At 39.7% G+C, this 18884-nt stretch overlaps 1 protein-coding gene across 1 annotated transcript; it reads left to right on the top strand.

Annotated features, from left to right (window-relative positions):
• Positions 1–3919: 3919 nt before the first annotated feature.
• Positions 3920–6588, top strand: tcf21 (transcription factor 21). The gene is made up of 2 exons (XM_026142651.2): positions 3920–4931; positions 5659–6588. Exons 1-2 carry the CDS (start codon positions 4497–4499, stop codon positions 5746–5748), a joined length of 525 nt encoding a protein of 174 aa, XP_025998436.1. The 5' UTR covers positions 3920–4496; the 3' UTR covers positions 5749–6588.
• Positions 6589–18884: the final 12296 nt, after the last annotated feature.

Genomic DNA, 18884 nt, shown 5'->3' on the forward strand with positions numbered 1-18884 from the left:
CAATTCATGCTCAAAAACCCTCTGAATTAAAACAACTCTCAAAGAAGACTGCGTCAAAATTCCTGCACAGTGATGCTAAAGACTCATTGCCAGTTATCCCAGTTTGTTTGCAGTTCTTGCTGCCAAAGGGCGGCACAACCAGTTATTAGGTTTAGGGGAAAATCACTATTTCAAATAGGGCCAGGTAGGTTTGTACAGGGTTTTTTTTTCTTAGTGAATGAAATCTTAATTTTAAAAAATGCACTCTGTATTTATTAAATTTCCTATATCCAATATTAAAATTTGTTTGATGATCTGAAACATTTAAGTGTAACAAATATGCGAAGAAATCTGGATGCGGACAAATACTTTTTCACTGCACTTTAACACGGATAAAGTGGACAATGATTTATTTTTAACTTCACTGATTCCACAATTCTCCAAGATATCGCTCATTTTCTTCATATCCATTTCCATTTGTTTGTGAAGCCATTTACCACAGATGCACACACTTGTACAGATAAGTGTACTTGCATACCAGAGACCATTACAGTCCAGCTCCCTCACACTATAAGGACAAGACTTCCAGGTCATTAACCTACACTGTGACAGAATATCAGTCTTATTCTAGAAAATCACTGTTTTCCTTCCCCCGGATGTTCCTGTCACTGATTATCAAAGGATTGCAGTCTTGTCTTGTTGAAATATAATATGATATTTCCACTCCCATAAGCATGTTCATAATTCTCTCTTATTGCTCAGTTTGTCCACAACATCCTTTTGCCCTGCTTTCTCCTCTCCCCGCTGTATCTTTGCACTCTCTGCAACCTCTCATTTAATTATTTTTCTTTGATTTTCTTTTTTAGGAACGCTTGAACTGAGGTGCATATGCATGTGTGTGGTGTGTGTGTGTTTTGTGGGAGTATAGCTGTGATAAGGGACAGGGAACTGGTGTGCTAAGACTTAGATGGATGATGTTTTTCTCGCCCTAAGCCTCACTCCAGAGTTATAGTTTCTCCCCTTACAGCTATATCAACCAGCTAGTTTCATTTTTTTTAAAAATTCAGCCCCTTTGAGTCACAAAAACATGAGCATGGATTGTAAACACAACAGTGTTTTTGCTTTATTCCACGATTCCTTTCGATTTCATTTGTCAATTGTTTTGCAGCAACATACCGTGCCTTAAGGTTTTTTGCCTTTTTAAGGAAACACACACAAGGTTTGAAACCTGAGTAAAGAAATCAAAAGAGATACATGTTTTAGTGAAACTAAAGCCACACTTATTCATCTTTGCTCTGTAAAAAAACTGAAATGAGGTGAAAAAAATAAATCTCTATTGTCATTGCTCACTGATAACTTCATGTCACTGCATAGACGCTAATCAAGCAATAATGACATCAGACTCTTTTTCAGTAAACGATAAATTTGTCTGATGCCGTGAACTACTGATAACGTCAGGTTAATCCTATAGCTTGCAGTGCATTTTCCTCTAAACCATCTGTCTTGACTTTGTGCCAGACAAAATGACACTGAAATAAAACCTATTTCATCATGTTTGATTAACACTTGCAGCAGTGTTAGATAAACTGCTGCCTCAAGGGGGGGAAGCACAATGTCATGGTGCACGAACATATCTTTACATGCCCACCGTGAATAAAACTTGTGCTTTCCAGAGGCAACTTCTATGACAAAAAGTGTAGACATCATAGTATATGAACATGATGGGTTGTGTAGTCTCTCAATGAGGGTTCAGTTACGTATGGGTGGGGTAGCACAGTGGTGTGGAAGGCCGTGAGACTCTGAAACAGCTTCTTCTTCACTCACCTCCATGTGTTTATAAACCACTTTGAATTCAGTCATTAGCTATTATTAATCTCTGGCTCTCTTCAACAGTGTGTCTCTTCCTGTGTTTCTCCCCTCACCCTCATCTGGTGACAGCAGATGGCTGCACCTTCCTGTTAAAAAGGAGTTTTTCCTTCCCACTGTCACCAAGTGCTCAGCATATTGTGCAGTTATACTTTGCCCTGTAAAAACAAAGACAGGGATATCATGGATTTTCATTTCCACCTACATATTCTGTTAATTAAAAGTATCGGACAAATTGCATAGAATGCAATGAACACATGGAACATTTTAAAATTTAGTTTAAGTTTCACCTCATTAGTATCTGTTTGGACAACAGTATATATCTATCTGATCCAATTCATGTTACAAGTCAAAACACTGATTGTCTTGGTCATTGCATTTTCTTCTGTTTCTTTTTTATAATTTTCAAATGACTTTTTTAGCATTTGCTGTTTTGTTTTTTTTAACACACTGTTGTCTTAAACATGTAACAGAGGTGTTCTTGTGCATGAGGAGAGAGAGAGACAGATGATAATGACACACAGGATCAGATGTCCCCCTCGGTGGCCCTGGGAACAACATCTGGAACCCGTCCCTGCCTGGTGACATCACACAACCAGCCTAACCTTTGGCCCCAAACCGGCTAATTAGCAGCATGTCCCTCCATAAGTGCCAGGGTCCCCACTTTTTTTTTCTCTTTCCATCTTTCTCACTGCCCCCTCTCCACCTGTTGCCTCATGTCACTGTGAGTATGAGTGAGGCTCTGAGAGGGCAAAATGCTCACTGAAAGGCTCTCCTAAACACTTACAGGACCTTTATTTGTTATTATTATTAAGAAGAACGGAATGCCCACTCACCACATAGGGTTTCTCTTCCTTATAGGCCATATGTGAATTTAAGTAAGAGTACAAATTATATTTATGACAGTGTTACATCAGGGCCTGTGTTTTATCAACTCACGGGACAGAGAAAAAAAGGTTTTCGTGAGCTATTTTTGTTCGACTCCCTTTCCCTCTCTCTCGCACTCTCTGTTTCTCTCTGGTGGATCCATGTATCTCAGAGGTGATCATCAATCTAACAGACTCTATTATTACTTTTCAACTAAGTGCTTTGATTTCCAGCCCACCCAGAAGATTAAACCCCCTTCTTCCTCTCTTCCCTCTCCCTCCTTTCCCCCCACTTATCTTTTTTTTTCTTTGCTCTACTTTCTTACTCATTTCCTTACATCTGCCCTGTATTTCTTCCCAAAGAGCTTTGTTCTTCCTCTATCCTTTTTAAGGCTTTTCCACTTGAAGAAGTGCAGCCCAGCCAAAATGGAAGGATTTCACTGTGTGTTTCTTTTTGATAAATTAGATAATACCTGTTTGGATGCACTGTGACACCGGAAGCTATGGGGCTAAAGGTCAGCTCTCAGGAGACACACCTGTTTTCCTTGCACACTTCAGCTGTGTAGCCAACGGATCTGCTCACACAAACACAAACCCACAAACACAATCCCGCATCCCAGGAGGAAAGACCTGAAGCTTCATGCAAACTCGTCATATTTCAGTGTAATGATGAACAGTTTAAACAAAAAAAGCAAGTGAACAGGAAGCATGGGATTATCAGTAATGTACCCCACCGGAGCTCCAGAGACCTCTGTTGTTTGGACTTGGGCCTGAGTGGGCCAGTGCATGGAGCATCAGTGTGGAATGATGTGGAAGGCCAAACAGGGGATTGTGGGTGCCAGGTATCTATTACATCAGAGGGGACTGAGGCGCCAGTTTGCCATTTGAGACGTGACACCACTCCAAAAACCCCACACCCACTGTCCTTGCACTTTATTCTGTTACTGGCAAGATGTGCTGAAAGTTATGTGGACACTGTGAGCGGAACTGGCTAAACTGTGATCCTTTTGGAGCTGAATTGCAATTATTTTGCACAAATCTAATTTCATAATTCATTATTCAATGAAATAAAAAATAAAAAGACTACCTTTTCTTGTAATTAAGAGACAACATATCACTACACAGATTACATTTGTATTTTGCTAATGGTTAGTTCATTTCCAGTTTCTAAGAATGCACGTCTTTATTCATGTTACAACTAATGCATTAAAAAATATTTTTTATTACTCACTTTATTGTGAACCCTACTTCAGGCTGCATAGTTTAAGGAGTGCAGTTGTGTGCTGTGATCACTGTAACTACATAATTTGGAGGTCTCAAGCAAGACAAAGGTTAACTTAAAATACAGTAGATGTACAGAACTGATTGGTGGGCAATGCATGTAGTTGCCAATGTAATTTTTCAGTAATTATGACAAAAGGTTCAAGAAAGAAAGAAAGAAATTCTATGTATAAATGCACCTGTCTCTCTTTCTTTTTATGAGGAAATCACATGTTCCGGGTTGAACAATGATTAAAATAAAACACATGTCCTACATCTTGGGCTCATCCAGGGTCCCTTGGGATCCTCGAAACCTTTGGGGAGCCAGCAAGAAAGATCAGTACCGCTGTCTCCTCCCTGCATGTGGTAACGCCCTCTCTGGTCACAAAGATAAAAAAAAAGTCTGTTCCTTTCTGCACAGTTAGTTGTTCATGAACATCCAGCGCACATCCTGTTCAATCGTGTCCAGCCGAAGAATTCTGCTCCCATGTTTTGAGCCCGCTTCAGTGGGAATACGCTACTAATATGTCCACCGGGTCTCTCAGCGATGTCGACGACGAGCTCCTGGACGGCATCCTGAAGTTTGGTTCCTCCGGTAAAGATTCCAACGAGAGCACGGAGGAGAGCTCAAACTGCGAGGGCTCATGCGCAAACGAGGAACGGAGAGAAACGCCCGGCAAAAAACGGAAGACAACGTCCAGGAAAACGGCGCCCAAGGGTGTGGCACAACAGGAGGGCAAGCAGGTGCAGAGGAACGCGGCCAACGCCCGGGAAAGAGCCAGGATGAGAGTCCTGTCCAAAGCCTTCTCCCGGCTTAAGACCTCCTTACCCTGGGTACCACCGGATACCAAGCTCTCCAAACTGGACACACTGCGCCTGGCGTCTAGCTACATAGCACACCTCCGACAGATACTGGCCAACGACAAATACGAAAATGGATATATCCACCCTGTTAACCTGGTGAGAATGGGCTTAAGGGGCTTGTACCTTTTTGCTCCCCAAATTTTCACACTTCCAATTTGGAGTTTTAATATAATAATGTAGTGAAATACCTGAATCACTTTTAATCAAAATCCAATGTTGTTTCGTTATTTTAACGTGGCCTGCAAAGGCCAAATTATAGGCCTCAATTACTCAGTAAAGTGACAAAGGAGGGCGATCGCTCAACTAGGCAGGTGCACGAGGGAGGTAAAAAACAAACAAGCAAACAGCCAGCCTCGTGCAAGCGTAATAAATACCCGACAGTTTACAATCCCTGTAGGCTGCAGACCAAGAAGTGCAATTTCATCGTTAGGCCGTCAGTGTGATTCGTTGGGGAGACAGGTGAAATTAATGTTGCAGTGATGTCATTTTTTAAAAATAACTTTTCGGAGCAAATTGAGAAAAAAAACGGATTGCAATTCAAAATTATTTATCAAACGCTAGAACTGAACTTAATTAAATATGAATATTGGAGCCAGAAAACGTTAAATGTTCCACGTTAAAGCTTTATATTGTGACTAACATGTTTGTTTTAATAACACCCGAGAGCACTAAGTGAGACTGTTTGCTCCAAATGAATGATGTTTTTATTATGTTTACCTAGTGGTTTAAGGTGATTCCACGCATACTGGCTTTGAATTTAGGTTTGATTTAGTCTAAACTCTTTGACAGTGCACGCTCTAACTGGTTGCGTTTTCCTCCGCAGACGTGGCCTTTCATGGTTGCAGGTAAACCGGAGAACGATTTGAAGGAGATGCTGAACTCAACGAGGTTGTGCGGAACTACGGCGTCTTGATGCAGCTCAGTGGCAGCAGCTCTTTGCCTTTTTAAAGGAACAATGAAAAAAAAAAATCCTATAGTGACTGAAATGCAAGTCTCATCTCTGCAGACTTTGAGTGGGAATAACGGGAGGGCATCCCACTCTCCTTCGTTCCCGTAAAGAAAAAAAATCGTTTATTTAAATGCATTGTGATCTTTTATCTTTGCTGGTTCAAAGATAAACTTTGTACTTTAACCCTTGTATGGTGTTCGGGTCTGTGAGACCCGTGTTCAGTTTTTTTTCAAAAGAAAAATTAAACAATTAATTATTTTTTCACGTGTAAATGTGTTGTGTCTTTCCACTCACTCCACTTGATTATAACTGATTTATTTATAACATTTTATATAAAAGAAAAACGAGAAGCACATTAATTCATAAATGTGATCTAACAAAGGTAAAGGGAAAAAATTAACCATGTTTGCTGTTCATATGTCTTGTAATTGGGATGAAGTAAACATCTGTTGAGTAATTTAACATAAAATTGTTTGATGGTGTTAATTTGGAAAGCCAAAACTCTAGCGGGTCCACCAGACCCATGAACACTGGCTGAGTAACAAAAATACGAACACCACACAAGGGTTAAATTGCTTTTTTTCGTTTTCTTTTTTCTTTTTCTTTCTTTTTTTTTCTTTTTTCCTTTTTTTCCAACAAACAGTAATAATCTGCAGATGCGTTTTTACTGATGCAGGCCTGTGTTTTGCGATTGTCTTATGATGGATGGATGATTTGATGGATGGCTGGATAAGGCACATGAAACCTGCTCAAATTGTTGTACAGATTACATGAAGTATATGAAATATATTTGTACCACTTTTACACTCTGTGTAACCAGTCCTTATTATTTTTTTCTTGTGTGGGCCAATAGTTTGACCTGGCAACCCGCCTTATCGCTCCATTCCTTCAGAATAGCAGACCCTGCCCACCAACAAAGCGTAGGTACAGATAGCCCGAGTCTCCCTCTGTTGTGTCTGAAAGATAACAGTGGACAAAGCTGTCGTTACATAAACAAACGTTTGCCTTGGTAGATTATGTGGGCGTTATAAAGGAGTTACTCTTCTTGTGGCGTAAACAGGCCAAATAGGCCAAATCACGTTTATCTCGTTGCTAACTTTGCTGATAGGGTAAATGCATGAAAGGTAAATAAACCGGGTGCCAGTTTGAGAAGTATCATTGTTGTCACTGACTTTTACTTTTTTAAAATTGTTTTAACCTAACTGTCAGGGCTGTTTAATAACAGTTTATTATCTTATTTATGAAGCTACACCGCTAAAATATGAGCAGCCATCGTCGTTTTTCGTTAGCTTAATTGCATTTTGCCTTATCAACTCACGCGCATGCGGTGATTGGATTGACTAATTAGCATTCGGCCAATCAGAAGGGAGTCGCTGGAGGTCAGCGGACGCTGGAGTTTGTTTCTTTTAGACGTAGAAAACCTGCTTTAATCCCGCCCAGACCAGTTGTTTTAATTTGCTCGGGTTATGACCGCTGTGTTTACATCACGTCGACAGTTATTTATGCGCTCTGACACAAGGCCTCTCCCCCTTTGTCTCTCTCACTTTTCTCACTGCGGTTTATTGGGAATGAAAAAAAAGAGAGCGCAAAAAAGGGAGAAAGCACTAGTTTTCACTTACTCCTTAAAAACAACTAACTAAACACCTAGGCTATAACCTATATGACCTCTGGAGGTCAAGTACTCTTTCAAGTCAGAAAAAATAACACGCAGTTTTCATACCTTTAGAAATGTAGAGAATTTTTAGGCAATTTTTTTCATTTATATATATATAAATGATATATATATATATAATATATATAAAAAAAATATATTATATATATATATATATATATATATATATATATATATATATATATATATATATATATATATATATATATATATATATATCAGCCTGTTTTCCAAGTCGTTTGGCTATAGCTAGTATAATTATTGGCCGATTTTCCATCCATATCTTTTGATCTATTTATGATATATTAGCTACATTGCTGTAGATTTAGCCATTCAATAGAAGAAGATGTTTTGTTTTCTTTTACTTTTTTATCTATGTCTCCAGAGCGCTGTGAGAATCAGCCAGTGAGCTCATAATGTCTCATCAGAGTCTTTCAGTGAAATCCTCTGAACTCTTCTGTTTTTAAATGGACATTTCCATTTAAAAACTCTCAGTTTGAGTCAGTTTGAGAGTTTTCATTTAGGATATTGTGAGTTGTTTTAAGACAAAACAAAGATCTGAGAAGGATCTGAATACTACATCAGGGAGCAAAAGAGCAAGGCAAAAAAACATGAAGTCAATCCAGTCAGTCATTTTTTTGTATTTTGCTCATCTTTTTTATGAGTGAATTTGGAAAATAATAATTTTATAAAATATTGCCAAATGAAGCTTACATTAACCCCTGTGTGTATTCTCAGTTTCCTCGATTTTTACACTATCGTCTTTAATGATTAGGACTTCCCATTTCAAACTAGCAGCAGGGATGTAGGTGAGTTTAATCACACACAGTTGTTACTTAAATAGAAGAAGAGGAAAAAGAAAAATAAGAATAGTAACAAGTATCCTTTAACAGGAACAATAAGATTAAGTGCAGCAGTAATAAAAGAGTCCCACCGACATCTCTTAAAGGACCCTCACCTAATACATCAGCAGGAGTACGGCGGGGGCCTCGCCACCACCCCAAAGGGACCACCAAGGAGAAAATAAACTTGGCTGCCTCTCTCCTGGCTCCAGCTGCAGGGAAAGAGCAGGAGAGGAGGAGAGATAGAGGAGGGAGAGAGGGAGGGAACTGTATGAGAGAAGGGCTGGGATTCCCATACTTGCTAATTGTTTTGTTGGATGGCTTCCCAAAATTGTGGTGTGGAAAAGGTCCACACACTAAGGGGAGGAAACGAAAAAATCACATTTTGTTCCATCTGATCCCATCATGTTTCACATCTGCATGACCCTTGTTTTTCTTTGAAAACTTGATCTCGGCTTAGCTGTACGTCACTACTGTACGACAGCATAAGCTGATGTTTTATTTTACTTCCTAGAACCTCTTTAAGGACTGATGCACTGACCAGCCCATCTACAAACCACATACTCTCGCCGAAAACAACAGCATTTAACCCAATGACTCACATAACTTTGTTCTTTCTATTCTTACTGTCCAGGCCTATCCACAATGCCGTCTCTGGATACTGCATTTGCCATGCATGAAGTATCTACAGACTGCCATCTCCTGGACAAAATTTAAGTGAGGCCAAAATCTGCAAGCTCGTTTGTTATAGTAAATTCACTTCAAAACATTGTACTTTTCTACAATGACATTTATTTGTTGGATAATCCACAGTTAAAATATCTGCACATATCCATAGATATGATAAATACTCAGATTATTAAGGAAACTATCAGGTTTAGAACATAATGAGCATGTGATATAAATTTTATAAATTGAAGAAAATATTTCAGGAAAACTATGATTTAAAATAAGTACGTATCTTAGTTTTGAATTAATTTGATATTTTATTGGATTTTTAAAAATTGCATTTGATTGACATGATATATTAAAAATGTAATGTTTACCACAGATTAGATGATCCTTGATGCTGAACCAAATATGACACATCCCAAACCTTTATTATTATTATTATTACTTTTTATTATTACTTTTATTATTATTATTATTATTATTATTATTATTATTATTACTTTTTATTATTACTTTTTATTATTACTTTTATCATTATTATTATTATTATTATTATTATTATTATTATTATTATTATTATTATTATTATTATTATTATTATTATTATCATTATTATTATCATTCTGCCTGACCAGATGAAGTCATGCAGGAGTCACCATTGCACACAAGAGAGGGCTGATATGATGTAATCCCATCCCCACCTTGAACACATCTGTGACTCCTGCCGCACACGCTTCCCCTTCAGCTCACCTAATACGTCTCTCAGCATGTTGCTTATGAATCAGGGAGTTAGGGTCTCTCTTATGAATTTCCATAAAAGGTGGATTGTGGGGTTTGTGATTTGCTTATTTCTTACTGATTGTCTATTTCTGATAACTATTCTGTCATAAAATAAGATAAGATTTAAATTGAACTATTCTACTACTATTACTATGTAAGTAAGTATCTTTAAGTATAGATATGTACATGCATACACACATGTACACACTAAACATATATATATCTATATATCTATCTATCTATATATATATTCTGTATATACATATCTGTATATACATATACATGCACATGTCCATACATATATATGGTGCATTATGCATGAAGTGGTGACCGTGGAAGTCCACTGGATGTCCACAGTGTCCAAGTGACTCATGACATCATTGTTGAGGAGTTATAGAGTCTACCTGCTGTCGGGATGAACAATCTGCAAGAGTGCTCCTTCCTGAAGCAAGGGTGTCTCAGTCTCTGACTGCTCAGCGCACTCACAGACTCATGCAGAGGGTGATGTGGGTTGCTCATGATGCCTGCAGCATCTTTTTTATACCAGTAGATGGCAGCAGAGGAGTCTTCTTAACAAAAAGTACGATTGAGAAAGGCACTGAGGGCACAATTAGAGGACAGCATTTACAAAAACTATACAGATGGTAACGTAGAGCAGTAACTAAATGGAGCACAGTAAGCCAGACGAGCTAAAGCTAAGGTAGTTATTGAGCTTTATTTATGAGGACCCTCTCATTGGGATCTAAACACATACCTCAAGTGTTAAAATATAGGTCTGCTTTACCTATATAAAAAGCAGACCTATATAGGTCTGCTAATGTCCTGTAGGTGCCACTACATTTCCATATAACAGGCAGTAGTGACTGTGCTAGCTGTCTGTAGTAACTGCAGCAGTTACCTGAATAGTACTGTAGTAGACAGCATTTAGTAGTTCATGGCACCGATATCGCACGTCTTGCATGATCTTATTATTATGGTCGATAATGAATATGTGTTGTTGTTCTGTTTTCAAATAAGAAAGAAGCTCTCATTGAGCCTTGAATCTAATTTGAATTTAATTATTCAAAATTAGAAATTAAGAGAAAGAAGACGAAGTTTGGTAGGACAATCTGCTTTTCAGTTCTGTGTCAATTAAATGTCAATTTAGCACATGAGCACATTAATTTGTTAATGTTCATGACGTGTAAGGCAATATTTGAGTAAATGTTTTACTGAAAGATTTGTTGTCTGCTCGGTTACAGTAAGTGCAAACGAGCTGCTTTAAATTATGCACATAAAACTCAATGCTCAACTTGCATTGTAAAAAAAAAAATTGCCACATATCCTAACATGATTAAGGCAGGGCAACAGCTGGTAGTGGTGTCAATTTGTATCAGCTGACATCACTGCCTGAGCAGACTGGCACAGCAACCACCAGAATAGAGGAGATGCCAAAGATAGCTGGGGCCTGCCCAGATCAGACTCATGCTCATGTTTATTGGGGTGTGTGTGTGTGTGTGTGTGTGTGTGTGTGTGTGTGTGTGTGTGTGTGTGTGTGTGTGTGTGTGTCACTGTTGGCATCACTTTGTGATTATTAAAAAAGGCACAGCAGGTGCCTGCCATCAGACTTCTGTCCTTTACGTCAGTGGTGTCATCTATGGAGTCAACAGCACGTCTTCATCCCTGAAATTGTTGATATCATGGAAAACTTTTTTTAGATTGACAGAACTTCTTAAATAGTAAATGCATTCAAATCAAAGCAGGTATTTATTATGTTTCACCTTTGCCATTATGTGCTTCGGGTTCTATATCGTATTTGTTTCAAGATATATGTGACATTTCTGCACAGAAGACGAAGAAACAACAGTGACTTCAATGAGACATGAAAAGCTTAAACAGCCAGTTTATTTCACACACAAAAATTGACAGCTACACTCACTGGCCATTTCATTGGTTACACTTTACTCGTGCCCAGTTGGACAACTCTTCACTGTATAGATGGAAGTAACCCTCAGAAGATGGGTGCACTGTACTCATAAAGGGGTGGACATGACCAGCAATAAATGAATTACATTTTCAATTAAAAAAAATTTTTATAGCACCACATCACAACAATAGTTACTTAGACTGTGTTAGTTAGTTAACACATTTCAAACTATTAACACCAGAACCTAAACTGTTGACACAAGGCAGGATGGATCCATACTTTCATGTTGTTTTTGCCAAATTCTGAATCTACCATTTGAATGTTACATCCGAAATTGAGACTCCTCAGACCAGGCAATATTTTAAGATAAGATAAGATAAGATAAGATAACCTTTATTAGTCCCACACGTGGGAAATTTGTTTTGTCACAGCAGGAAGTGGACAGTGCAAAAGTTATGAGGCAAAAATTAGAATACAATAAGAATAAATACAGTACACAACTGTACAGAATAGAATAAAATAAAATACTATATACAGTAGAATAAAATAAAATAAATATACAATAAGATAAAAATAGAATACAAATACAAATACTATATACAACTGAGTAAAAATACAACGATGACAGAAAGGATTATTGCACTTAGTATTATTGCATATGTATGGATGTGTGTGCTTGATCAGTTAAAGTCTTTATTATGGAGTCTGACAGCAGTGGGGAGGAAAGACCTGCGAAATCTCTCCGTCCCACACCGTGGGTGCCGCAGTCTCCCACTGAAGGAGCTGCTCAGTGCTGTCACAGTCTGCTGCATTTTTCAGTCCTCTATTGCAGAATTTTGGTGTGCTTGTGTGAATTGTAGCCACAGTTGCCTGTTCTTAGCTGTGGACTTCTGTTGCTGTAGCCCATTTGCTAGAGATTCTATTCTATATCTCTTAACACACAACATGTTGAATATTGAAGAAGATGAGCTATATCGGAATAGGAAACTGAGGCTAATGAGACTCCGTTTCTCTTGCAACATTCAGAGGGTATGGTCAGAATTCACAGATTTTCCAGTAAGGTCACTTAAGCATCACTTTCCTCAGACACCTTCAGAGATGGTTAGAACAAGATTCATCCAGCCTGGGTGCTTTCAACCATCCCCATCCTCCAACAGAGCACAGTTTTAAAATAACAAATTTCCTGGTGAAACCAAAACATAAGCTCGAGTAGATGCTTGTGTCTTCATCCTTGAGATATTCGCTGAAGGCACAGATTTATGTAGCCTCACATTCAGCAGACTGTGAAGGAATTCGAGCTAAGCATGGTGGTTGTCAGTTTGCACTTTGGTGCTTATGTTACAGCAATTAAAAATTGCTTTTATATATGCACCAGTCTGCAATTGGAGGCCTTAGTTTTACAGTGTAGAAAACAAATAAATGATTATTATTACTATTATTTAATTTAGCTAGGCTGCTAGGCCTGTGCGGACAAGCATTTTGATCATTTCAAACGTTGAAGTGCAAAGTTTGTGAAGTGTTGCATTGTAATTGGATTTTTTAGGGCTTAGGGAGTTTTGATAGTCAAACGCATTCTGGGATCAAAGAGCAAGAAAAGGGTAAAAAAGGTCACTCTAACACACACACACACACACACATACACACAGGAACACACATCCGTGCCGTTAGAGCAGTGTTAGTAGAAGGAAGGGGCGCCTGACTAAATTATGTTTTCCCAGGTGGGCACAATTACCTGTGTGTGGAGTGTGTGCATGTGTGTGCATACACGCAGTCCTCTGTATGTGGGTATCTGTGTGTGCATAAGAGTTATCCATATGTTGTTTTTAGAGGATTCAGGTCTATTACAATTAGGAAGACATGAATCAAAGCCTGACTTGTGCAGTTCTCCGCAGCGCACTTGCAGGTACGGATCAGACTTTTTAACAGCAACAAATCAGGCGGATGCTTTTCTTATTATTAGCACTTAGAATAATATCGTGCGGACAAATGTGGTACCTAAGCAATGTCCTGAGTTTATTTAACAAGCGCCCATTCATTCTCTGTCAGAGCAGAGCACTCACAAAGCCGGAGTGAGGATAATGATGGGTCACCGCATAGGGGAGCACAACACAAGCTCTCACTGTTGAGTCACGGAGTTTATGAGAAGCTGTGGCTAATCCTCACTGAGCGTGCATGTGTATACCAGTATGTTGGTGCGGTGGCATACGGCATGTGCAGGATATCAGTGACACAAACACCTGCTTTCGTGCTTATCAAATTGGCTGTGATTGCATACGAGAACATACTATGTGTGGCCTCGCGCGCATGTGTGAGTATGTATGTGTGTGTGGGTGCACATTTGAACAGGCAAACTTGTGTCTCATTAGAACCTGGAATCACTCACAGGTGACTTTGTTTATTTGATCTCATCTACATCTAGGCCTCTTCCCACATGGACGTCTGACCAAGTCTCACAGAAAGATGAAAATCTCCCTCTCCTATTAATTCCAAACAACATTCCTAGGATTGTAGCGAAAACCCAGAAGAAAAGGAAAGAGGAAGAAAGAACAGATTTATCAAGTCTGTGACCGGCCCCGATGGCTTTAACAACGAGCCGTTTTTATCCACACTCCACCAAAAAAGGGAACACCTCGCAATGCCGAGCACACATGGGCTCAATTACCGTCCCGTGAAAAGTGAAAGTCGGCAATAAGGAAAATATTCCTCTAATCTGGGGTCTTCCTCAAGCTGGGTGTGAAGGAAATTTAGGGGGTCCCCTGTTTTAATTGGGTCCAGATTCGACCACCCTATTGAAACAGGCCCAGGACAGTTTTTTTAGTGGGCTTATTTTGTTGGAAGGGGGGGGACTATTTTGGTTGTACGTGAATAAATGTCTGATTTTGTCGAAGGCGTTTTTGGAAAGCCAGGTTGGACTGCCCAAGTGTTATAGGAAGCAGATGGACCGGACTAAGGAAAGAAAACAGAGAGTCCCTTAAGAGAGGCACAGTAAGGCTCACAGTAAGATATAGAAAGAGTTAGCATGACAGATGACAGCAAGCAATGTGAACATGGGAAGACGGCCTCACCGTACTCCTCAAAATATGTGCATGTATGACTTATACCAGAGTACACAGAACATTCAAATCTGATTGCTTACTGTCTTAATGAGTTTAGCACACCAGGCCAGAAGTTTGGGGAAAAAACCCAAATCCATAGACTCTCACTGATTCACACACATAGTCACGTACACAGTGACAGCTTAGTGACGCAAGTCACACCTGAACGTCATCGGCACTGACAGCTGAGAGACACCCCTGAGGGAAGAAAAGTAAAACAAAAGACAACCCCCCCCCCCCCCCAAAAAAATGACTATTGTTCACATAAGCAGAAAAGACGACATTTAATTCACTCTCATATTTATTTTTATCTTAACAAACAACATATTCTAAAGAACCCCAAAGTGATTTCATGTATGGCAGATAGAAAGCCTTACTTTCTTATCTTGGTAAAATTTAAAGATAGAATAATGACACCCTACTGAAATACTCACAGATTCAGACTCAGAACGCATTTACACTTTCCCTGCATTTCCTTTATATTGGTCTCTTTTTCTCTTGTTTAACCAAATGCTGTCACTACTTAAAATTAGGACCCTTGAAATAAATCCGTTTCAAAGATACAGTGGGGCAAAAAAGTATTTAGTCAGCCACCGATTGTGCAAGTTCCCCCACTTAAAATGATGACAGAGGTCAGTAATTTGCACCAGAGGTACACTTCAACTGTGAGAGACAGAATGTGAAAAAAAAATCCATGAATCCACATGGTAGGATTTGTAAAGAATTTATTCGTAAATCAGGGTGGAAAATAAGTATTTGGTCACCTCAAACAAGGAAAATCTCTGGCTCTCACAGACCTGTAACGTCTTCTGTAGGAAGCTTTTCTGTCCCCCACTCGTTACCTGTATGAATGGCACCTGTTTGAACTCATCATCTGTATAAAAGACACCTGTCCACAGCCTCAAACAGTCAGACTCCAAACTCCGCCATGGCCAAGACCAAAGAGCTTTCGAAGGACACCAGGAAAAGTATTGTAGACCTGCACCAGACTGGGAATAGTGAATCTACAATAGGCAAGCAGCTTGGTGTGAAAAAATCAACTGTGGGAGCAATCATCAGAAAATGGAAGACATACAAGACCACTGATAATCTCCCTCGATCTGGGGCTCCACGCAAGATCTCATCCCGTGGGGTCAAAATGATCATGAGAACGGTGAGCAAAGATCCCAGAACCACACGGGGGGACCTGGTGAATGACCTGCAGAGAGCTGGGACCAAAGTAACAAAGGTCACCATCAGTAACACACTACAACGGCAGGGAATCAAATCCCGCAGTGCCAGACGTGTTCCGCTGCTGAAGCCAGTGCATGTCCAGGCCCGTCTGAAGTTTGCCAGAGAGCACATGGATGATACAGCAGAGGATTGGGAGAATGTCATGTGGTCAGATGAAACCAAAGTAGAACTTTTTGGTATAAACTCAACTCGTCGTGTTTGGAGGAAGAAGAATACTGAGTTGCATCCCAAGAACACCATACCTACTGTGATGGCCATGTATCGTGAGATTTTGAGCCAAAACCTCCTTCCATCAGTGAGAACTTTGAAGATGAAACGAGGCTGGGTCTTCCAACATGACAATGATCCAAAACACACCGCCCGGGCAACAAAGGAGTGGCTCCGTAAGAAGCATTTGAAAGTCCTGGAGTGGCCTAGCCAGTCTCCAGACCTCAACCCCATAGAAAATCTGTGGCGGGAGTTGAAAGTCCGTGTTGCTCGGCGACAGCCCCAAAACATCACTGCTCTCGAGAAGATCTGCATGGAGGAATGGGCCAAAATACCAGCTACTGTGTGTGCAAACCTGGTAAAGACCTATAGTAAACGTTTGACCTCTGTTATTGCCAACAAAGGTTATGTTACAAAGTATTGAGTTGTATTTTTGTTATTGACCAAATACTTATTTTCCACCCTGATTTACGAATAAATTCTTTACAAATCCTACCTGGATTCATGGATTTTTTTTTCACATTCTGTCTCTCACAGTTGAAGTGTACCTCTGGTGCAAATTACTGGCCTCTGTCATCATTTTAAGTGGGGGAACTTGCACAATTGGTGGCTGACTAAATACATTTTTGCCCCACTGTATTGCCGTGCTGAATAAGACATGTGCAGTAGCGATAATGTTCCATTTTCATGAGCTTGTACAGGCAAATTTGCACAAAGTAACCTACCTATTCAGCCCTGGCCTTTGATTTTAAAACGAGTAAGTACTGCACCGTCCACTTGAACATTGTGTCCTCAGTTGGACCTGCACAAAAGCAGAGCAGTTTGCACACTCTATAGTCAAACAGAGGGTTATTTGACCTCACTTTCAGCAACTTACAGTAGTTAACAAACTTTTTAGTTTGCTCTGGGGTTTCCCAGCATTCAGTGCATGTTCAATTAGCCCCAATCTACGTTTTGCTGTCATGCGTTGTGTGTTTTGGCCTTAAAACAGTCTCTCATTACAGAGACACATGCGATAAGGGGAAAGAAATCAACTCTAATTTACTGTAGAGCTCTTGACTTGGTATTTGTTTTGGAATCTAGAAGAGCTTCTGTACTAGTTTAATAAAAAAAAAAACACATCTGCAAAGACCTTGGCTTATTCATGATATAATATAACAGTGACGTGATGGATCTGTGTGGTGTGATTATTTGTATACCTACAAGAAGAGCAAAGGACCCCAAAAGTCGTTACGTCTGCCCATTAGCAGCGAGCTGTTCAGGAGAAGAACACAATGCCCACCTACTTACCCATTCACTTCACCCTTCTCTCCCTCACTTCTCTCCCTCTCCATCCCATTCTTTCTCTCTAGATGCCATTTGTCCACCGTGGTACTCTGATGCCCTTCCGGAGAGTCGAGTATCACGTTTCTTCCCCAGTGTCCCCCAGTTCCCTCCACCATGCATTTTTAATGGACACACTCGTGCAACGGACAAATGATTTTTATTTTTGACAGGGGAGGGTGGGCTCCAGTTACATAGGGATGGAGAGCGAGCGAGCAACACACACCCACAAGAACATGGTGAAGAATGTGCGCACGCACACACATCATGGAAACAACTAGGAAAGAAAATCAGAAATGCTTTGCACTAAAGTCGAAAAAGATGAAACATTTTCACAAATTTATACAGAGAAATTTAGCAGAGATTCTTTCCTTACATGTTTCCCAAAGCAAAGACCACACATACAGACACACACACTCATCCTCCGCTTACCAAAAAGTGGCTGATTAATTCACCACTTGGACTGCAGTGGTCCAATGTCTAGGATGATGAAAGGGGCGAGCAGCACACTAAACCAGCATTCATTAAACCAGGATTAGAGTCCGTCTAAATCCATTAACTCTGGCTTAAAACCACTTTAATTCCAATTAAATCAGAATTAAAATTCACTTTGTGAGATTATGTACATCCTACACTCTGTGATAGCAGTCTGCTATGTGCTAAATCGTCAAATTATGTGTGTGTGTGTGTGTGTGTGTGTGTGTGTGTGTGTGTGTGTGTGTGTGTGTGTGTGTGTGAGAGAGAGAGAGAGAGAGAGAGAGAGAGATAGGAGATCTATAACCGGGTATACTTAACAGAAACCACAGCACTATTATTACAATGATATTCCATTTAATTGTTGTGGTCAGAGGGAAAGGTCAAGAACAAGACATTTGTTAATATTTAAGTAACTAAAGATAACACAGGAGGAAATAATTTGAAGTAATATCTTATAGGGGACCTGTTATTCTTATTTCCAGCTCCAGATCTTTATTCCTGAATACTACTACAGTTAGTTTCCGTGCCTTCCAGATTAAAATAATGCTTATGTATCATTTACTGCGCACTGGTGCAGCTCCTTAGCTCATCCTGTGCATGAAACTAGCAGCTTTAGCTTCTCTTTTAAGCCAAGTTTGTTGTGATTGGCTGTTACTACATGAAAGAGGTTTGAATAGGAGGTGGGTGTGGCTTCTGTGCTCACAGCAAGAGCTGTGCCTCATAGTTAACCACAATAAAGATATTCACTCTTACTGACATCCAATGTCCCAATCTTTTAACTTTATTTGACTATTTGAAACTTTGTCGAATTTTAATATGAACATTCACCATTGTAACAAAATGTGTGGGTCATACAGTTATGGTCTGAAGTTTACGTACACTCATTATGGGCA

This window comes from Astatotilapia calliptera, chromosome 15, assembly GCF_964374335.1.
Source record: "Astatotilapia calliptera chromosome 15, fAstCal68.1, whole genome shotgun sequence".
In the NCBI taxonomy this organism is placed as follows: Eukaryota; Metazoa; Chordata; class Actinopteri; order Cichliformes; family Cichlidae; genus Astatotilapia; species Astatotilapia calliptera.

Coding starts and splice junctions, on each gene's coding strand:
- tcf21 (XM_026142651.2), top strand. CDS start 4,497: ATGTCCACCGGGTCTCTCAGCGATGTCGACGACGAGCTCCTGGACGGC. Junction 4,932..5,658: donor ATATCCACCCTGTTAACCTG/GTGAGAATGGGC, acceptor TTTCCTCCGCAG/ACGTGGCCTTTCATGGTTGC.